A 22350-nucleotide genomic window follows, 5' to 3' on the forward strand; every position below is an offset into this window, starting at 1 on the left:
GAAATGGGCGAGCGGGCGGCCCTGAGGGTGGCGGCCGCCGTGCTGGGGGCGGGCGCCTGCTACTGCCTCTGGCGGCTGGCGGCGGGCGGCCGGCGGGGACAGCGGGCTGCGGCCGGGGCCGCCCGGGGCCCGCCGTCAGGTGAGGGGACGGCCGGGCGGGGACGGCGTTTGGGGCTGGCTGCAGGCCGAGCGTCCGCCGCCGGGCCTCTCCGATGCGCCGGGGAGGCGGGAGCCGGCCCCGGCTCCGGCCGTCCCCAGGCCCGGCTCTGGAGCGCGGCCCGGGCCGCTGCCGGCCGGCGGGCTCGGGGCAGGCCTGCGCCCGGCGGGAGGGGGAGCCACAGCGCGGCTTAGCGGCCCTCGGATGGCCGTGCGGCCTTCCCAGAGGACTCCGGAGCACGTTTGGTATTTAGAAAGGCCTGGTTAATTTTTTTCAACTCCCAAAAGCATACGTCCATTCAGTATATTTCCTTAATGGGGTGATTTGCTGTTATTAAAGTTATTTGTGCCCCCCCTCCCCCCCCCCCATAATTTACAGCTACAAAAAGTGTTTAGATGAAGATAAGGATAAAAAATAAGATTTTGTTTTTCTAGCTGGCTCTTTCAATATCATAAATAATGTTGAGCTCTTCTTTCTCTTTCTTCCCCTTTCCCCAAGAATACTATGGTGTTTGCCTGGTGAGATGGTGACAGCAAATATGTGGAATTATAAAGGACTGGTTAGCTTCTCAAAAGTAATCTCTCATCATCTATGACTAGTTCAATAGTCATAGGTTGGGGTTTCAGGCTTTGCAGCTAGTTAAATAGTTCTGCCTCTAACCTGGTGGAAAATGGTCTTTGATGGTATTTGTGTCACCCTGTTATAAAAGCCAGGTACTCCGTAACATCATCCTGACTCAAACAGCCTGCTTCAGTTACTTGAGTCATGCCATGATGGGCAGTGTTTTTAACACTGCGGCTGTTATTTTGTCAAAGGACCTCAGGGTACTAGCAAAATGTCATTATCGTAATTTCTGAAGTGGTAGTCTGCAAGTCAGAAGTCTTGTTTTCCTACAGTGTCCAACCAGATTTCCACATTTCATTTCAGGGAACGCAAGGAAAGATGTTAACGTATTTGGTGAATATTCCTAATGACTTTGAAGGGGCAATTTGCTGTTGGTTAACCAAAGAGTAATGTACCTCAAGCTGTTATGATTCCTTTTATTTTCTATTTTGAAAAGAGGTAGTCAGAGGACTCAGGGAAAAGGATGGAAGGCTTGCTGTTGTAAAACACAGTCTTCTGATACAATGGTTGGATACAATCAAACTTGGAACAATGCATCCTACAACTGAGAGCTAAACCTCAGCTTTGTAAAAAAACGTTAAGTGATAACTAAGTGAAATGTCTCAAACTTGTATCAAGTATTTCATTCTCAAACACCGACAGACAACAGTCCTCTAGCATCAACCCATACCATGGATGCGGATGCTTTACAGAAACTTATTCATTTGCTCCAGGCCACAGATGATCCATTAATTCAAGAGCAAGCTTTAATTACTCTCAGCAACAGTGCTGCCTTCTCTGTAAATCAAGTAAGTATTGTTCTGTAGAAAACAACAGTATTTAAATACTGGTCAGTATGGAAGATGAGAGTTGCTGTTTTGCCAAAGAGTGACGCAGGACTGAGAGCTACGATAGCTTGTGCTCTAAAATCTTCTTTATGTCTATGCCTTAATTTCTGCTAGCCCAAATTATATAATTTACCAGCTTCGTATAATTTATCTAAGCTTAATGTTTGTACAGCTTAAAAGTCTGTACAGAGTTCTATATTTTAAAAGTGCTGTAAGCCTATCTTTTGTTGCTTACAGTTTTGTATGCTAATGAAAGGGTTGAATTGGGGAAGGGTCAAAACTTTCAGGATCAGAAATTTACTGAGATAATTTAAAATATGTTATCTTTACAAAGTTGTATGCTGTGTACATCTTAGCAACTTTCCAACTATCCAGGTCTTTTCAAATCAGTTGGAAATATGATGCAGAAAAACTTTGACCTGGATGCAGATTTTCATGCCTTTGTAAATGTTCAGCATCCGGGGTTCCACTTTTTTTTTTTTTTTTTCTTTTGTATGGTACTTATGACAGTTGTGTATTCTGGCTTCTCAAAACTGTTTTCTTAGTATAAATCAGAGCAGAACATAACTGAATCCCAAGGCCTGTTGGCCCATTTTTCATTTTCTAGAAGACAGTACATGTGCTTTTTCAGTGATGGTTAGAATCTGTGGGAAAGATTTTTAAAAAATAAAATCAGGTGTAACGGAACAGAAAGATAAAGTTTTAGAACTTCTAACGTAATAATATAAAGATGCATCTTGAAATTCTGTTCTGTTCAGTCAGGACCTTTAAGTACTCTGACCTGGCTCAGCTGTTCTGTAAAATCTTTATGCAATAATTACCTTTGATTCTTTAAAATGTTGTAAGCATGCTTTGCAGGCCAGTTTTGAAAAGCAAAGGTGTTGTGCTATTGTCAAATCATTCTTTGGCCCTAAGCAGGATTATTCTTAATTTAGTGGGAGCAATAAAGCAATGTCTGCTAACGCTCTGTCTTTAAACAGAGTAGTCCATTAGGGAAGTCTTCATTTGCACGTTTGGTTTGCACTAAGATGGAAACTTTGAGGAAAGCCTTTAGCATTTAAATTTTTAAAAGTCTTACTAGTATCTGTTCTGTATTTCAGGATATAATCCGAAATTTGGATGGCCTTTCTATTATTGGAAGGATGCTTTCAGATTGTGTTCCCAAAGTTAAAGAAAAAGCATTAAATGCACTTAATAATTTGAGTATGAATATTAAAAATCAGGAAGAGATACAGGTAAGTTTCTTAAAGGGAAAAATCAAAGTAATTGAGACACAGAGGACAGTACAGGGTTTTCAGCATATTTGTTAAATACAAGCCAGGATGCCAAGATGTTTTGAAGTTAGACATACAAATCAGCAGATCTGGATTATCTGTGTGTCCCAAGGCCAAAAGGGTAATTTAACAATGCATTGCATCATTGGCACTGGCTTTTTTTTTAAGACTATTGGGAAACTAGGCAGTTTGTATTTAGCTTTTACCACATGCTATTAAACAGAGATTGTGCTGCTAAGTTTATAGTAAAATTAGGTGAGGCAAGATGATTTCCAAATGTATCTAGAACATCAGCAGTGGTTGTTTAATAGGATGGATTGCAGACTGAACTTAGCATGACTCCTTAGGCAAGAGAGAAGAAAACAGTAGCTGATCCCCTGGATTTGTATGAGACCAAATTTCCAGGGTGATAGTTCCATCTTAAAAGAATAGTGTGTAAAAATGGTAACAAGCCCTGCTGTTCAGTAGATACTATGGATGTGGAATGACCAACCATCAAAAAAGCATCCACTTCTGACGTTGTCAGATTAATCAATAGATGAAGAAGTGTCCAAGCAGCAAGCTGATAAAGATTTGAAGGTTTTTACTAGTTTTTCAGTAGTTTTTCCTTAGCTTGATAAAAACGCAATTTGACTGTACATGGTGGTTTGCAGCATCTTTAGTACTGAGCAACTTTTTTTAAAGTAGTGCTTGCCAACAGCAAGAAGGTACAAAACTCCTGTAGTGAAGGCAAAGTAATTTTTTTTCTTAGTTAGAACTCCAAGATTTGTTGTATACTATCATACAGAAGAAAATTAAGTAAATAATAGTTGTTAATGTAAATTGTCATCACTGTTGCTGAGGAGCACTCCAGTGAATGGACCACATGGTTGGAAGAAGACTTGTCCTTAGCTTGTTCTCAGCATTTGAGAAGATATTAGTTGCTGTAAGTGATTGTTTAAATAACTCCTTAAAGCAACTGTGGCACTTCCAAGATGGGGTCCAAGCAGTTTGGGTTTTCAGAGCAATTTATTATTCAGGAAGTTTAGTGAGCATAACTCTGTAACGTCTGCTTCTATCATGCTGATAGAATGTTTGGATATATTCAGAACAAAACAAAAAAGGACTTGTTTCCAGGTTATGTATTCGCCAGCAGTGTTCAAGAGGTATTTATGCTACTGTAGCTAGGCAACTGATACTATTGGTGAATAGAAAATATGCTTGTATCAAAAGATGTCTTCTCTTTTTATCCCCTTCCTTTTTCCCCAGGTATACATAACACAAGTTTGTAGGAGCATTGAATCAGCTCCCCTGAACTCTGAACTGCAGCTAGCTGGACTCAGATTGTTGACAAATATGTCTGTTACCAGTGACTACCATCATAAGATGATAAACTCAATTCCATGCTTTCTTCATTTGCTTTCAGAAGGAACTGAAAGGACACAGGTACTGGGGAGTATATTGTTAATGAGCCATTTATGAGCTGCTTTACTTGCCTCCTTTTTACTGTTTTTGTAAAACCATTTAGATTGTGCTTAGAAAACCAAATATTCATTAATCATAGCAGATAGCACATAATATCCAAAAATACAGTTCTATATTATTTTCTCAACGTAAATTCAGAAGGGGAGGAAGGGAATGCTGATAGCAGAACTATTGGGCTAGAGCTCTACCAGAGCAGTGCTGTATGCACTGCTATTGTCCTATACCTTTGCTATAGCAACTCCAGAATTCTCTTCTGCCCACTAAACATTGCTACTGCATCACAGGGCAAGAAGAATCTGCATGTGAAAGGCTTCACTGATGCATGATCTCTAGGGAAACATGCCAAGCAGTGATAACCTAAGCTAGGGATTTCTGTACCCTTATGCTTGTATGTACCCTTACTACATCTCTTGGAACCTTAGTGACTGCAGTGGGAAATTGTGCTTATTTGTGAATTATTGTAATATTGAAAGAAGATAAAAGCTTCAGATAGGGACCAAATTCAGTGTTTATTCAAGGTGTCACAGTACCGTCACGATCAATGTACTCAGTTGCTCTATCAGATCAAAAGCAGTTTTCCAAAACACGAATTTCCACAAAACTTAGCAGGCCTACTTAAGCACAGTAAGTAGCAGTTGGCCTTTTCCCAGTGTTTAGCTAAAAGATTAGTGTCACAAGGTCCAGGAAAGTACAAAGGTGTATTTGTGTACACTTCTGATTGCATTTTAAATACAGTACTTAACCAGCCTTTGTATATTTTAAAAATATTCAGTGTTTTGCCTTGTTTTGATGCTTAAGTCAAACTGAATTCACTTCTAAAATGCCTGTACTTAGCACATACATGCTAGTGACTCCGTCAGCTTTGGTTTTTCCTATATCTGTACCAAAGACTGAAGAGCACAACTCAAGATGTTAGTTGACCCATTCTACCTTTCCCTCTCCAAGTCAACACCAACATTATTTATGCCCATTACTGCTGTATTTACTGGTTTTGGAGCTTGCAATGAATTTGTATGTTCCTCATTTCAGATTCAAGTTTTGAAAGTACTTGTGAACTTATCTGCAAACCCAGCCATGACAAGACATCTTCTCAGAGCTCAAGTAAGATTCTTACTGTTTCATTGTATTTTTAGCATTTATACGTGTGTATGTGTGTAGATATGTGCATGGATTAGAAGAATTGTAATGTATTAGAAGCACATATGCAACTCCAGAGTAAAAGTTTTGGCAGTACCTGGTTAAAATTAGTAGCCAGAAGTGTGTTTCTTTGAAAGGCTAGCTTTCTTCCGGAGTGTGGTGTGATACAGGTACTCTAATTTGCAGAGGGAGTGTCACAGAGACTATGCACTTGAAGACAGTCAGTCATACTTCCTGTGTACCATTCCAGATAATCAGTGACAGCTTGCAGAAGCCTGTTCTCACCTTTCCTTTCTACCAAAGGGGTAGTACCATGAAGTTTTGTATCTAAGGTACCCAAAACCTCATTTCCAGACATGCAGTCAGTATACAGACCGAAGACCGGGTACAGACATCAAATACAGCCAGTATTGTAAAAGATCCTTCTCAACAGCTGTTTCTATAGCTGACATATTGTACCCAGGACAACCAAATTCCACTGAAATCCCCACCCCTTTACTCAAATGCAGCTATAAAACTGTTGTCTCTAAGCTCTGTAAGTGAACTTTCCCGGTGCATTTACTTGTGTCTTTGTGGAGAACTTTACCTGACATTTGTTATTGCTGGCCTTGGCACACAGGTTTATTTCAGTTGTGTCCTTTCCTCACACCAAAACAGAGTCAGGGACTGGAATAGTGCTGCATCCTCCTCCCCAGAGTAAGTTTCTTAAAACATGCAGTGGCTTTTATTTTTGAGCTGTCTGCCACTACTGACTTTTCATTATTGAAACAAAATTAGTGTAGCTAAATACTCACTTCTCTGTTAAATGAGATGTGCTAACATAAAAACATTCAGATCACTGCAAAGGGCAAAAGCAACATTACTGAGAAAGGAAGCAGACCCTCTCTTCCAAATAGGAATTTTCCAGACAACCACATTTCGGAGATTGAAAGTACAAAGCATTTATTATCCTGTAAGGCACACGCCAGTCTTTTCTACAGAGGAAACATGCATGCTGTGCAAGTTTCTGGCATGCTTTCACAGCATATGGAGTTCTGGTATTTTATAGGGTTTCTCTTTTATATGGTTTAGGTGTGGATTTTAATATATATTTTTTTTAGTTAGATTTAGTTATGTGTACTTACTGCTGGTGCTTAAGCGTGGATTATTTCTTGAATGCCCTAGGTGCCATCATTGCTGTTACTTTTTGGCAATTGTACACACAGAGATATTCTGCTTAGAGCCCTGGCATTTGCAGCAAACTTGAAAAAGAACGTGAACAATGAAGACGGCACCATGATTCAGGACCAGTACAGTGAAGATTCAATTTTCTTCATACTCTGCAGGGACTCTGCCCCATTCACTCAGAAACTGGCATCTTTGTTGCATCACCCTGATACAGAAGTGAAAGAGCAAGTTGTGAAATTATTAACACAGTAGTGTTTTTTTTAAAAAAGAGACTGACCTGATGAAAATATCTGATCTTAAGAATGCTGTGATTAAAAAAAAAAACCCAACAAGCAAACAATAAAACAACCAAAAAAATACTGGATAGTACCGTATTATTAGGCACAAATCAGTTACTACAAAAGAGAATGCAATGTATTTAATATAGAAAGCGTAACATTTTTTTATGAGCAAGACAAAAGCAGTAGCTTAATTAGTACTGAAATACCACTGTACAGCTGGTACCTGTACCAGAGGGGAGGAATAGTTTAAAACATGAAGACTTTCATACATGCACTGACCATTTCAAATGGGTGAGTGAAGTGAATCAAAATATTCTTCTCGATGTCAAAGAATTTTTGTTGCCTTAAATATTTACAGCTGTTGAATAAATATCTCTACAGAATGGAGCATTAAAGATTTAGCAATTAGAGATTAGGCATTTACTTTTTTTAATCTGATAACTACTAAATGGGTGCTGGCAAATCCTAGAAAATATTAAATAAAAATAATACCAAACTATCATTGGATTCCTACAAAATCAGTATTTTCAATGAAAACTGCATATTAAAGTTACCCACCCTGTTTTGTTCACCTTACCTGCATGAAATATATTCTGAAATGACATTCTCATGTGCTTAGTATATCCATTGCATTTAGCCAAACTGCAGTGCAGTTAACCACAACTGTGCAAGGTTTCTACACTTGAAAAATAATTGCAAGAATTTTATCTTTTTTTAACATTGTCACTTTAAGGAAAGCATGCATATTTTTCAAAGTATTTTGAGTCGAAGATTATCTGCAACTGCAATTCAACATTCTCATCTTTGTTAAAAAGTCTACAAGAGCAGTATCATACGTGTTTTTACAAAAGCTTCCTGTTCTCTAGGTAGTCCTTGAGGCTGCTTTCCTTGGAGAGCGCTACTCTTTTCTCTGCAACTGGAACATCACCAAAACAAGTGCTCCTGTTGAGTTAGTCCCCGTAGAGCTTGTGTCATCAATCCAGTGTTAATTCAAAAATGAAGTGGAGCACATATAAATGTCATTGTTAAAGAACCTGAAGGACATTTCACTGATGAACATGAAATGTACTAGCAAACACTTCATATTTAAAATGAGACTACTGAAACTTCCTGAACACCGCATCAGAGAGAGTGAAAAAGCGTCAGCTGTAAAGGCTAGAAAATAAGTTTTTCACTTTGTACCATTTTTAAGACTGTTACCAGATGCTTCATCTTTCTAAGTTAATATACTCACTCTGCTCTGAATAGTACTGTCTTCTCTTTCTGTAATTCAATAGATATTTATTCTCAGCAGGTGCCTTTGCAATTAGCTAGAAGTGCAAGAAAAATGTGACCTTGAAAATACACGTATCTATGTCCTGATCAATACAGGGGCAAGGCTACATGTATCTAGTTTATCTGCATAGGTAGTTTTAATTCATCGGGAATACAATTAAGGCAGAAGCTGGCATGATTCCCAGTCAGACCCCTGACAATTGCTGCATCGACAGTAACTTCCCTTTTTCCTTCCACTACTCCAAAACCAAGTTAATTTTGTAATAACCAAGTTAGATTGCAATCACTTAATGTTTTGCCACTTTCTTAGTTTAATTTTTTTCTGCCTTTATTCTCTTGTGACAAGAACTTCATCTGGTCTGTTCCAGGTATATCTGATAGATAGGTGTTTTCTTAAGCTCAGCAACAGAGATTCTAGATGTCCTTCTCCATGTTCTCCAACCTAAAAATAAGTTATTCAGATATCTTTTTGATAATTAAAGTTGATCTCTTATCCTTTGATATCTGACAGAAACAAGTGACCATTCTCCCCTTTTCTAAAAGCACATGAAAGCTTTTTACATTGTTGTCTCAGTCTTCTTTTACTGGTCTAGAAAGACCTATATTTAAATGCTTTCTTCATAGAACACTGCTGTTCAGATATTTTCAAATGATGCAAGACTCTCCAAAGAGTCTTCATGAAAATGTGTTGAATTATTTTACCCCACCCCACCCTAGACTGAATCATTCCAGCACCAAGCAAAGTGTAACAGTCACCATTCTGCATACAAATGGTGTGAATTAATAGATCCACAACAAAACTTATGCCATTACTGACGTTTAGTCTCTGATCCTTGTCAATATTTCTCTGCTGTATGGCTGCTTATCTAGGTATTCTGTATTTTAGTTCCATTCTTTCTTTCTAAAGTACAGAATTTTACTGAATAGTCTATTGATGATTTTGAAAACTAAAAAAAAAACGAAAAATATTCAGTTTTAATCACATCCTTCAAAGTACTCAAAACATCCTGCAGCTTGGTGTCCTCCAAAATATTATGAACATGTATATGCGTTGTTTTATCCCAATTGTTATTGAAGCTGTTCTGTAAATACAAGGCCCAATAGAGGCTTCACCTGAAAGGCCCTCCCAAAAATCAACATTGAACAACTGAGAGTAGTTTTAAACCATTTTTGTACAAATTATGGTGAACACACTTAGACCATACTAGAATTACCTTTTCAAATAAAAAAATCTTGATGTTTGTCAAATACCCAACGAGCGGTGGGGAACGGGGTTACATCCTGCTGGCGGCCGGTCACAGGTGCTGTTCAGGGCTCCGTGCTGGGGCCAGCCCTGTTCAATGTCTTCATCAACGGTCTGGACGAGGGGACCGAGTGCACCCTCGGTCGGTTTGCAGGTGACACCGAGCTGGGGGCAGCGCTGACCTGCGGGAGGGCAGGGGGCTCTGCAGAGGGGGCTGGGCAGGCCGGGCCGATGGGCCGAGGCCACTTGTAGGAGGTTCAACAGGGCTCAGTGCCGGGTCCTGCCCCTGGGTCACACCAGCCCCACGCAGCGCGACGGGCTGGGGCAGGGGGCTGGGAACTGCCTGGGGGGAAGGGCCTGGGGGGCTGGGTGACAGCCCTGGGCAGGAGCCAGCCGTGTGCCCGGGGGGGCAGAAGGCCAGCAGCGTCCTGGCTGGTATCTGAGACAGTGTGGCCAGCAGGGCCAGGGCAGTGACCGTCCCCCTGCACTGGGCACTGGTGAGGCCGCACCTCGGACACGGGGTTCAGCTTTGGGCCCCTCACTGCAGGAGGGACGTTGAGGGGCTGGAGCGTGTCCAGAGAGGGGCAACGCAGCTGGTGAAGGGTCTGGGGCACAAGTCTGGTGAGGAGCAGCTGGGGGACCTGGGGCTGTTCAGCCTGGAGAGGAGGGGGCTCGGGGGGGACCTTACTGCTCTCTGCAGCTCCCTGACAGGAGGCTGTAGGCAGGTGGGGGTCGGTCTCTTCTCCCAGATAACAAGTGACAGGACAGGAGGAAATGTCCTCAAGCTGCGCCGGGGAGGTTTAGATTGGGTGTTAGGAAAAATTTCTTCCCTGAAAGGGTGGTGAAGCACTGGAACAGGCTGCCCAGGGAGGTAGTAGAATCACCATTCCTGGAGGCATTTAAAAAGCATGTAGATACAGTGGTTAGGGGCATGGTTTAGTGGTGGACATGACAGTGCTGGATTAATGGCTGGAACTTGATGATCTCAAAGGTCATTTCCAGCCTAAATAATTCTACATGAATCCCACCAAAGTAAATATAAGAAAAAGTAGCTTATATTAAGTGTAATCCTCTGTTCCAGAACCCTTCCTCAGCACGAAGTTGGACTAACTGATCTTGGCTTTGTTGGCACTGAGATCTACAAGACTTCTAGGACTTCCCAATATAAATTTTTAAGAGATGTCAACAGCTAAAAGATTACTTCAGTTTGCTCCTAGCCTGAAATCTCATTAACTGGTTTTAATGAGCTGCCAGAAATTCATGTCTTTAAACTGCAGGCAGATAATGTCTTTTTATTTATCTTCATGGAGTATGATCATAAAACGTAATGCACAGCAAGAGCGAAAAAAATACACATACCCCATAGATCAAAACAAATAATTAACGAAAAAATATTTTCAATTAACTATGAAGGAGAATAACAACCCTTTTTATTGGCAACAATAGGCTTTAATTCTGTAAATTAGCATGGCAATTTGATACAGATACATTTAGCCAAGTTTTACAATACTTAACAAGGTTTAATCTCTCATTCAACTTTAAAATTGGAGGGAAGCTACCAGAAAAATACAACAGCCCTTGCTTAAGACTTTTCACTTAACAATAAAAAAAAAAATAAAATTACTTATTAATAGGCTAAGTCAATGCAAAGAGAAGTGCCATTAAGGGATTCTTCCATGTCATGGACTGCATTTGACAAAGTTATTTTAGACACATTCAGGCCTAACTTAAAAACATTGGCAAACCAACAAAGTGTGCAGATACTCTGGCCAGCAGTAAGTTTTACACATCAATGATGCAATATTAAATTATCTCTCTTTAAAAGGCACAGTTCTTTAGATCATTGTAAAATTCAGCTTTTGTGGTTCATCAATATATGAAAATGTAGAAGCACTCAGTAAAGTAATTAATTTACCGTGCTTGTGCTTTAACAACGCAGCTGTACTGGAAGACTCCACCCCAGAAAACACACAGTGAAGCTATCGAAGTGCAGGGCAGAACCTGAAGACTAACGACTAACAACTGGGAGATGACATTCTAACAATGACTAATTCAAGTCAGCCATTAATTCTAAGAATATGTCCTGTGCTGAGGTTATTATTGCTGCTGCAGGTAAGATGAAAAGTTTTTAAAACCCCCAGTAATTTATCAGTGTACATAGAGCTGAAACTGCAAGTTATTCCCAGACAATACCTTATATATTAACCAGTTTTTAGATCACCTCAAAATTTATAAACAATATAACTAGCAAAATTTATCGTGAAATTGGTATGCAAGTTTTAGTTCTGAAACTGACAAACCTGGCATCTAAAAAGCTAATTCACTCCAAAAAAACTACTTTGTAAGTTGATAATATTAATATTTGTAACATTAATTGCTAGTTCAAATCAAACGGGGCTTATAAGGAAATGCTACCGTTTCATTACTCAAACCCATCGTTTGTACTCAAGTCCCGTGATTCTCCGTGGTTTAAGACAAAGAAGTCGTCTTTTTTCAAGCCGTATCTTTCAAGAGCTTCGTTCAGTTTAACTGGAGGATCCAAGTAATACTGGAAAAATAAGAATAACATGAGGGAAAAGATACCATTGCAGCATTTGAGGGAAAAAAGCGTATCACTGCTCTAAACAAGAAATGGTTTAAATTTTAAACATGATCTAAAACGGGGGGTCGGGGGGTGGCGAGGAGGATATTTGTCAAATGTAATGTTTTGTTTCGTTTTTAAACGATAAGAATGGCAATTTACAGTTTTAGAGTAACCAGCAAGGCACAACCTGCCATCCAAAATTCGGGCATCTGCCGCCTATTGGGCTAGATGCCCGCGGAGCAGCGAGGCGGGAGGAGTGGCGCTCCCGGCCAGCAGGGGGCGCTGTCCCTCGTTCAGTAACAGCGCTGCCCGCCTCGCCATGTGGAAACCGCGCCTGGTTTCGGGGGAGCCCCCCCGCAGCTGCCTCAGTATTTTGTTAACGTTTCAGAAAAAGGCATCGGCAGGGAGAAATTATCCTTTTTTTTTTTTTTTTTTGGTGCTTCTAAATACATAGTAGCATTTGTACCGTGGGCACTAGTGACACAGCTTATTGGAAGCATCATGGATAGAAAGTTATATCCAAGTTAAAGAAAACGTGATTTATCAGGTAAACCTAGGTAGCATCACGACTGAATTACGTGATGAAGTCCTGCAACTGATGGAAAGACAAAGCTGAACAACAGCTACTAGACAAAGTGTGCCAAAGTAGATGTAGTTACTTCCCTTTCACTGCATTTTTAGTCACTTTGAAGGTACCTAGGTAACCTTCTTTTAGAGCTGGGGAGGGGGGAGAACAAAATAAATAAAAACAACTCAGAATAATTCAGTTTTTCATATTCTTGCTGGTACTTAACTATGAACCAACAATTAAAAACATTATTCTATTTATTTACTAGACTAGCCATGATTAAAAGATTATTGACCTACGGGCATGCAATTACTGTCTCCAAGTGATGCACTGCTGAGTTTACTTTTATTATTGCATAAATGTCGCCACCTTTCACGTTCCTCAGCTTTCAGATATCAGAAATTCTCTACTTTCTTTCAATAACTCTGTACTTTCAAGTTAATCTTAACAATTACATAAAATATTTCCACGGCTACGAAAAGCTAAGCATTGTTTTGGACAGCAGTACAAATAGTAACAACTTTTCATTCATACGAAGTTTACATTTTAAGTATACATCTAGAGACACATAGGTTAAACTGCATGAGCAAAGCCTCATTAATGACTGTGCACTCAAAAAACGTGAACTCATGTAGAGTGTTGAAATTTACCTCATTTGCTAAAGCAAAGGTCCCCCAATGAATTGCCACAGACTTCTTTGCTTGAACATCGATATGGATTCTTACTGCTTCTTCAGGATCCACATGCTGGTATTTCATAAACCACCTACCAAAACACAAAAGTAAATCTTTTGTGTCACCTAATTCAGTGCAAGATTTCTTTGCTTTCATTGGGTAAGTTGCAAAGAATCTTAATACAAAAAAACCCACCCCAAAAAACCCCACTCACCTAACCAAAAAATTATGGAGCATGTTATGTCTGAACAACATACAGAAAACTCAAAATCAACAAGCTGGAATATACCAACACACCCACAGAACAGCAGATCATATATTTCACTCTCCTTTTCAGATTCATTTTTTTCTTACCAGTATTTTTATTAGTGTAAGGACATATTACTGGTGCCTTCAGGCATTAAGGCCACGGATTTAAATCCACACCTGAAAAAATTTCATGCTAGCAGTGCACGCCAAAGTGTGTGCTTGAGAAGACAGTCTAAGGAAATGGTGGTAAAGCGGAAGAGAGAACCTGGCAATTCTTGAAAGATACCAGATTTTGCCACACTATTGAGATTCCTATCTTTTTTTCACAGCCTATACATGTTTTTCTTCCAGCATTATGAATGTTATCATCTAAAAGTTTAGATAAGTCATTCTAAGTACGATACAGATGCTTAAACAGATGTCCCCCTATAAAGAAGTCATCTTTATCTCCAGATAAGTTGCAAAACCAATATAAAGACTAAAGCAAGAGAAAAACACAGCAAATTGCAGGCATCTAAATGCCCTGGATTAAGTGATGCTATTTCAGGAAAAAAGCCACAAAGTAATCCCAGATTTTTACTCAACATTTTTTGTGGAAGAAAGTCAGCTGATACATCCTTGCTGTGCTGAAGAGCGAAGAAAAAACTCTCCAAGAACACCACACATACACAGGCAAGCATCCTAGACATTTCAACTCCATCTTCTGACTGCCTACTGCCTGCTTTTTTTTTTTTTTTTGCTTTTTTTTGTCATTCAGCAATTTCCATCTTTTGCCTCTATATTCTATTGTATATTTTTAACACCTACAGTTTTCACTTCTGGGTGTATTTTTGATATATGTGTATGATTTCATTTATGTATTTTGATCAAACTTTTATTTTCATACCTTGGCTCATAAGCTCCAATCGGGATGGCTGCGAGATCAAAAGGTCCAAACCTTTTACCTATCTGTTCAAAAGCAACACAATATCCAGTATCTCCTGAAAAGAAAAACCTATTCCAAGGTCCCAAGACAGACCAGCTGCCCCAAAGAACCTTGTTATCATCTGTCGCAGTCCTTTTGCACCAATGTTGAGAAGGAGTGAAAACAAAAGTTACTGCATCATGGCCAGGGACGCAGTTCTCTTCCCACCAGTCCAGTTCAATCACGTTCTCACAACCACATCTCTGCATCCAGTCCAAGAGCCCCAGAGGCACAAACCAGCGTAGCTCACTCCCAAAGCGTTCATTTAGGCTCGTTACAGTGTTGTAGTCCAAGTGATCATAATGGGTATGGCTGATCATGACTGCATCTATTTTAGGGAGCTGGTCTACTGTGCACGGAGGTCCTCGGAAACGCTTGGGGCCCACCAGCTGAGTAGGGGAAGCTCGCTGGCTGAAGATTGGGTCAGTAAGAAATATAAGTTCATCCATTTCCACCATAACCGAGGCATGTCCCAACCACGTGACTCGCATACCAGTTCCCGTCTTCCCAGCAAGTTCCGGCTTTTGGACAAAGTAAGGTTTTAACACTGGAAGCTCTTTATCGAGTTCCTAGCGAAAAAGAACACAATATGCATGAGAGACTTCAGAATGTACTTGGCCGCAGAACAAAAACTGCATACAAGGCACAAATCATTACAGTCAAGACTTATGCTTTGTTTATATTTTCAGGCAATCAGAGCACTGCAACACAAAACAGATGCCTTTTTGATGACCATTTTCCTAGGTACTTCCTCCTAATTTCATCTTCAGTTTCTGTAACATTTTCACTTCTCTGTCAAGAGAGAGAAAGGAGAGCTGGGGAGTATGCCATCAGGCCAGGAGACCTACTAATAGTCTGAAAGCACTGCAGTGAAAGCACTAACAGCATCCTGAGAAGGCTTTGTAATCAGTCGGCCTTCTGCGACCTGCAAAATATCTATACACAGTGTTACTGTAACAAATGCTTGAGTTTAAACTCGTGCAACTAAACGATGCATCCCTAAATCCTAGCACAAATAAGTCACAAACCCACCCATGAAAGAGAATGCCCCGTTCCTATCAGCACTCCACAAAAGCTCTGTTCTATCAGCCTTTAGCAGACCTTCTCTCTCTTCCCATTGTGTGTAGAAGCAGCCTAGGGAGGTTAACCTCACTTGGCTAATGTTAGCTTTTACAATTCTCTCTTCCCATCCTGCCAATAATTCAATGAATGTTTGTGAAACACAAACTCATTTTTAACATGGACCTTCAGGCCCTTAGCTATGCTTCTTGTGATGTTTTATTGAAGCCTTAAGGCAATTAAAATTTAATTATTACTCTCCCTGTATGTTTAAGATGTAGCACCGTGAATGACTTCAAATCAACCTAAATCCATACTCCTGCGTAACAAAGTTAAGGAAACCTTCCTCCATCTCCCCTCTCGTTCCAACATGAATACTTACAGAGTCCCCACTGAAGTCTAATGGATCACAGAACTGATTCAGCTCAAAATTAATCCAGAGGCGGAAAACACAGCTTTCAGCTTAGTCGGCTTCCAAATTTGACTCTATGTGTAGCCCCAAGTTGGCACAAAGGAGGCCATGGCTGTACATTATCTACCGAAACTCGTCGTACAACCACCACTCATTCTCTCATTTTGAACTCGAGTTACATTCTTCACTGCAGTTTGGTTGAGAAGCTTATGCAGAAGTTTAATTTGTAATAACTAAGTGTTTTCCTATTAAAAACCCAACCAAACAAAAGGTCTTCTCTGAGTGCCTGATCATTTCCAGCTCTGCCACACCATGGCTAAGGCTCTCCTCCCAGACAATTCTGGTCTGAACTCCTCATGTCACTTTAGAAGAATTTTCCTGTGTTAGGCAGCTTCTGCAGAGTCCTGACACTCTTCTCTCTCCCTGGTAAAACACAGCTATCCCAGGACTTCTGATTCCTAGTCAAGTTCTCCCTGCAATGGCTGCTGCTTTCATTCTCTAGGTCTAGGATAGTAATTAGCACAATCAGCAAGCTTATACAGAGCTGAGCTCCTGCTCCCTTGGAAGTCCAGCTGATGCTGTGACTTTAGGAGTCTAGGATTTCCCTTGCTAAAACAGTCCTGACAGCTTCAGGGGAGTTACTTCCTCCACAATATTTTATTGATTTGGAGGGCATATGTCAAACAAAACACACATACCTCCACCCCCTGCAATTCTACTGTAAGTAATAAAATATTCACGGAATTGCTTTTTCTGAGAGCTAAGGACAAGACATGTCTACTGAGAAAGTTTCATTACCATCTCCAGGAATGAGAAAGAGATAACCTTCTATAAAGCTGAATATAAGGTTAGTACAATACAATCACTTAATTCATACAAGAATAAGCGAAGTATGAGTATTAGGTTGAGACAAACTGCTGCTTCTTCCTTACCTCTATTTTCTTCTAAGTACACAGGAATGACACTGGCAGCAGAAATCTGAAGTATTATATTGTGACATTTCAATTAAAAAAAAAAAAAGAAGTGGAAGATCCAGAAAACTAACATAATACTCAAAAAAAGAAATTAGGAAAACCCACCAAATTACATGTGGTTAAGTCAACAAATCAGATTATATCGAAGAAATTAAAATCATACAGAAGTTAATAATTAATCATCATAATGCAATTTAGGTCACTAGTAAGTACTTTTTTTAATGGAAAGTGTTCTTTTTAAGTAGCTAGTTTAGAGGTAGACTAGAAATTATTCCGAGAACTCTAAATGAAGCCACTTTATTTTTGCTGACATTTGAGAAAAACTAGTTGTTAAAATTAGCATTCTGCAATATTTATAAACAATACTAAACAGATAAAGAACTGGCTAACTGGCAGATGTGAAGAATGAGTTCTTAATGGGGACTCAAACATATCGTACTAGTTTTGGCTGGGATAGAGTTAATTTTCTTCCTAGTAGCTCCTATGGTGCTATGTTTTGGATTTGTGCTGAAAACAGTGTTGATAAGAGAGGATGTTTTAGCTGTTGCTGAACAGTGCTTACACAGCATCAAAGCCAGTAGGTTGGGGATGCGTGAGAAGCTGGGAAGGGGACCCAGCTGGAACAGCTGACCCCAACTCACCAGGGGGATATTCCAGACCATATGACGTAGTGCTCCGCAGTAAAAGCTGAGGGAAGGAGGAGAAAGCAGGGACATTTGGCATTATGGTGTTTGTCTTCCCAAGTAACTGTTACGTGTAACGGAGCCCTGCTTCCCTGGAGATGGCTGAGCACCTGCCTGCCCATGGGAAGGAGTGAATGAATTTCTTACTTTGCTTTGCTTGTGCATGCAGCTTTTGCTTTTACTCATTGAACTATCTTCATCTCAACCCAGAAGTTTTCGCACTTTTGCCCTTCCAGTTCCACTGGGGGGGAGCGAGGGGCTATGTGGGGCTTAGCTGCCTACCACGGTAAAACCACAACACATCTGCACTATTAAAGGTTTTACAGGGATGTCACTAGGGTCAACATTATGAAATATTTTGAATAGTTGATTTAAAGGTAGACCTAATCCCTACAAAAGGCATTTGTAAAGGACACACAGACAGGAAGACTGATAGATAAAGAGTAGCACAGGTCAAACAACTGGTATCCTGACCTATTTAAATGAAATTCTGTGAACAAAAATTCAAGGCAAACCAAGAGCACAAAGGCAGTGTAATTTGGAAAGTGCAGACTCTGTATGAGATCTACAGGTTTGTGATACACAGGCCTCTTGATTCAAATCATTGATTCCTCATAGGATGAAATTAGAAATAAGGCATTTTGTTGAGCTATTATAGTAAATCACACAGGGAAATAGCTAAAGAAATTACTTCTCAGTGCATGGGGTTTGCATTTGGTGTTGTTTGGGTTTGTTGAAGTATTTTACAAAAGCATGCTAAAATCCCTAGAATTACCTTTTAAAACAATAAGGACTCATTACTCGTAAGATTTCAGACACAAGTTCTATTGGCAGTATACTTCATACAAAATTCTTTAAATTCATACCACAGGATAAAACAACATAATGAACAAAATACATAATCTTATGGAACTTTTATCCTGCTAGAGTACATTTTGTTCTCTGTCAGACTAACCAGAAACATTAATACTATAAGAATTACAACAGATCTTTGAAATATGGCATTAATGTCAAATCAGCTACCAACAGAAGCAAAATGTGCCTAATACTGTCTTATCTTCATCACTGGAGTGGTACAAGAATTCTTCTTGCTGTGCCCCTGCCCACCCACCCCCCATGTTCTTCTTTCCTTCTAATGCAAAGCAAGAAGAAACACATGACACGCTTTGGTAAGACTAGCTAATTAGCTTAGGATTTTTGGCGCTTAGTGCATACTGGAATACCACTGGATTTTACAGAAATAAGAACAATCTAAAATGTTGATCCAACAACTAAAAATCAAAGATACTCCAACAGCACTGAAAGAAAGTTATTAATAAAGCCTGTAATGAAAATACAAGAAGTCTATGCATTCAGGATAATGATATAGGCTTGTTATGAAGGCATGATTATAATACATATAGCTTTTACACAGTGAAGTACATATCCTGGATAATATGCTTCTTTTTTATAACATATGCAAAGTACTTGCTACAGATAAACTGAACCTGCCCAGCATAGCAGGGTGTATCACTAGGCGCTCTCAATGTGGTAACTGAAGTAGGAGCCGGCTCAAAGGACACGCTATCCAGCAGCACTAAATACAATATGGAGCCCTTTGGATTTTTAACATGTTCAGAAATGCTTTAAAGGTTGATTTAGGTGTGGAACAAACATAGCTGGAACAAGCACTGAAATGGCTGAGGACTCAAGAAGTGCATTTCATTGATCCCTATCTCCCTATCTAAGTTTTTCTGTTTATAATTTACTTTACTGAGCTCCTGAATAACTGCAAGCACTTAATTAAAAAAAATTTTGTATGCAAAGCAATAAAATCAGTCCAGAATGAATCCCAACTGGGTCAGAGAGACAGCTTTGCAACTGGTACAGTGTGCATTTCTTTGTAACCATCCTTTATTGAAGGGTTAATTTGCAAATTAAAGGGGAGTGCTGCAGTTCCCCACTGCCGTCAGAGCACAGTATACTCTGCGCTCCGTAGTACACCTCAGCACTGCCTTCCAGGTACTTTAGTCACTAACCAGGTTTCTGACTGGTGCTGGCAAGATACAAAGCCTATTGAACACATACAGAATAGGGCAGCAGTCAAAGGCAATTGAAAAAGCCGAGGCGTGAATTTTACACAAACGTGGCCAAAGTAGCATAATGCAGCACACTTCCTAGAAAACTATACACACTGAGGTACAACTGCTGTTACTACTACAAGGTGCAGGTAATGTCTAGAAGCAGGACACCAAATTTAAAACAGTAAATTGTCGGAAGGGATCCGAAGACCAATATAGGCTTGACATGCTTCTTTCTGAAGTAAAATTATTACAGAACTATTACAACCAAGATAATTTCTCCCTTAAACATGTTCCATGCCACATACCTTTAAAGAAATCCCCAAACCTCTGATCATCATGTGCTAATAAGCAACATGGCTTTCCTGTCTGTAAAGCTGATCAAATTCCTTCCTTCACAGTAAATCACATAAGATAAAAATGGAAAGTGTAAGGTCTTTGCTAAATACTGACTGTGAGATTTATAACTTAAGCATACGTTCTTGGATGCTTAAAATCATTAGTAACACTTATTTGTTCAAAACTACTTTCGCTGGTCATGCACCCTTCAGCACAGCTTTTCCAAAGTACAGTCAACACATTAGAAAATACACCAAGTAGTAATCCTAACTGTCAAAACTGTAGCCATCGTAACACTTCTTGTGGCCACAAAGATAGCCTGTGACTTCCCAGTATCTATTACTCTTCATGAAAAAGAAGCTTCTGTCAGAGGTTGCTTCCCCTACCTCCTTTATATACAGTATCTGCCAGAAGCAATACACCAAAACCAAATAATGGTGTTTCCCAGTAAACTGGCAGTGAACTTCTAGTATTTCAGTACAAATACTTGCTCAGGTTAGTTTTAGCATATGCAATTTTTTCTCCTGTGTATGGAAACAGAGAAACAGATTTGCAAACACTTTCCTAAGTAAATGACAGCAAGTTTTTATTACATTTTTATGAAAGATGTAACGTATGTAGTAAATGGCAGTCTGAGCAAAAAAAAAAAAAGGCAAAATTTTTCAAATGAGATATACCACAGCTATTTCATGCAATATGAATGATTTTAATGGTATGCTTCATAAAGTAGCACCTATTAAAAAGGAAACTGTAACTGTAATTTATGACTGAGTTAGGGGGCCCATTTTGGGGGATTGTTTTTGGAAACAAACTGAGCTGGATAAATTGGGAAGGAGGGAAAAAGTATTAACCCACCTTTTGAAAAGAACAAAGTGATAATAAATTCAGAATAACAATATTTAGAAGAAGTCTCCAAAAGGTGCCTAATAAGTATTAGTTAGAAACTGTCCTATTTTATTGATTACAGCAGAGCTAAAAGCAGTCTAAATAAGGAACAGAAAACATACAAGTATTTACCTGCTTTGAGCATGGCACATTGCTGTTATTTTTTTCCATGAGGGACCATTTCAAAATATTTGGCAAGGTTGGTGATTTCCATGTTGGCCATGGGTTGACAAACTTCCCATCTTTGCCTCTCTTTGATTTAGTTACATCCTCTTCCAATCTGTAGTCCAGCCTGAAGCTTTTCCTGGAAGTCCTGGAAGAATCACTACCCCTGGAACCTCTACTCGAATTCTGACGTTTCCTCACCGCTTCTTTAGGATACTGGCTACACGCAGTCAAAGGCTGCTCTTCATCCGTTTTCTTATCCATATCTTTTTGAGGAGAACTAAAATAAATTTTAAATTAATCAATCTTTTCTTGGACTAACATCAATATTCATAAGATTGAATGTCCTCACACACATCAGAAACAAGCCTGCCTTTCTCATTTTATGATCTACTGTATTTTTTCCTCAACAAAATACGCTTTTAAAACAGTTGCTGTTACACAAAAGACTGCAAAAACATGCTGCGGCAAGTAACCATGAGATCTCTTTGCAGTTCAGGCAGAATTTTACTTCCCAGTATGCACAGCTTCAGATACTAACACTATTATCTACCAACTGCAAGAGTGAGGGGGAAGGGTTCCTTAATTTACATTTTGGAAGAATAGTAAATTCCTCCTGAAGCTAATGACATTTTGTACCTGATGTAATACGATCCTGCAAAACTGTCCAAGAGACACTGCAACTATACAGTACTTTAGGATTTGCCTATATACTGACTTTTGTTTTGTAGTAAGAGCAGCAGCCTCTTGTAGCATTAATAACACATTACTTCTACTGACAAGATTCATGTACATACAGAAAAGTCAGAACACAAAAGACAAATATTTGGTCCTATTTCCTATTTTGCCCAAAATCAAGGAAAAGCTTATTGTAATAAACAGTAAAAGTAACTGTTTCAAATACGATTGTCACACACATTTAACTGAACTGACTAGTGAAAGGCCACAGAAAATTGGAAAATATCAAATAAATCATGGCTGCAATGTCTGGTCTTAATTCCATTGTAAAATACTTTAAAAAGTGAGAAAATAACTGAGAAAAGCTTATTTCTATAAAGTCATAATACTGGCACATTTCTTAGAAAACCGTGAACTCAGTAGTCAGTCTCTTATTCCTAACTGCACATTAAGTGTTGCAGAGTTTAAGAATATAGAGTCCTCATTATATCCAAGGTAGAAAAAACAAATATCTCTATTTTATTTTTAAAGTTGCTAAAGCAATTCAGTTGAAGCTAAATACTTCAGCCTCCATACTTACTTTCAACATTTCAGTTGTTCTGACAGT

At 39.4% G+C, this 22350-nt stretch overlaps 2 protein-coding genes and 1 long non-coding RNA gene across 8 annotated transcripts in view; 1 reads left to right on the forward strand and 2 right to left on the reverse strand.

The window, feature by feature from the left end:
• On the forward strand, nt 1–11472 carry ARMC10 (armadillo repeat containing 10). Of its 3 annotated transcripts, XM_040596544.1 has the most exons (7): nt 1–139; nt 1424–1569; nt 2709–2843; nt 4131–4307; nt 5376–5447; nt 8575–8654; nt 11389–11472. In XM_040596544.1, exons 1-6 carry the CDS (start codon nt 4–6, stop codon nt 8650–8652), a joined length of 744 nt encoding a protein of 247 aa, XP_040452478.1. In that variant the 5' UTR covers nt 1–3; the 3' UTR covers nt 8653–8654; nt 11389–11472. The 3 variants fall into 3 exon arrangements, with proteins under 3 accessions (XP_040452478.1, XP_040452476.1, XP_040452475.1); XM_040596542.1 differs by lacking the exons at nt 8575–8654; nt 11389–11472 and adding an exon at nt 7798–8568; XM_040596541.1 differs by lacking the exons at nt 8575–8654; nt 11389–11472 and adding an exon at nt 6648–7535.
• NAPEPLD (N-acyl phosphatidylethanolamine phospholipase D) overlaps nt 10883–22350 on the reverse strand; it is a 22629-nt gene continuing 11161 nt past the window's right edge. For all 4 annotated transcript variants that reach the window (XM_040596536.1, XM_040596534.1, XM_040596535.1 and 1 more), the window contains exons 2-5: nt 21033–21345; nt 14411–15057; nt 13252–13366; nt 10883–11997 (exon numbers count right to left, since the gene is read on the reverse strand). In XM_040596536.1, the coding sequence (XP_040452470.1) occupies nt 11872–11997; nt 13252–13366; nt 14411–15057; nt 21033–21345 (1201 nt within the window). In that variant the 3' untranslated portion in view covers nt 10883–11871. The remainder of the gene's footprint in view (nt 11998–13251; nt 13367–14410; nt 15058–21032; nt 21346–22350) is intronic.
• On the reverse strand, nt 15669–21024 carry LOC121089356. The gene is made up of 3 exons (XR_005828190.1): nt 17764–21024; nt 16875–16876; nt 15669–15679 (listed from the first exon to the last, which is right to left on the reverse strand). It is a non-coding gene; the product is annotated as an uncharacterized LOC121089356 (long non-coding RNA).

Source organism: Falco naumanni, chromosome 5, assembly GCF_017639655.2.
Source record: "Falco naumanni isolate bFalNau1 chromosome 5, bFalNau1.pat, whole genome shotgun sequence".
NCBI lineage: Eukaryota > Metazoa > Chordata > Aves > Falconiformes > Falconidae > Falco > Falco naumanni.

What these genes read in the sequence shown, in the direction of transcription:
- ARMC10 (XM_040596541.1), top strand. Translation starts at nt 4, where the DNA reads ATGGGCGAGCGGGCGGCCCTGAGGGTGGCGGCCGCCGTGCTGGGGGCG. An exon ending in CGCCCGGGGCCCGCCGTCAG is followed by an intron (nt 140 to 1,423) that starts GTGAGGGGACGG and finishes AAACACCGACAG; the next exon opens with ACAACAGTCCTCTAGCATCA. An exon ending in AAAATCAGGAAGAGATACAG is followed by an intron (nt 2,844 to 4,130) that starts GTAAGTTTCTTA and finishes CTTTTTCCCCAG; the next exon opens with GTATACATAACACAAGTTTG.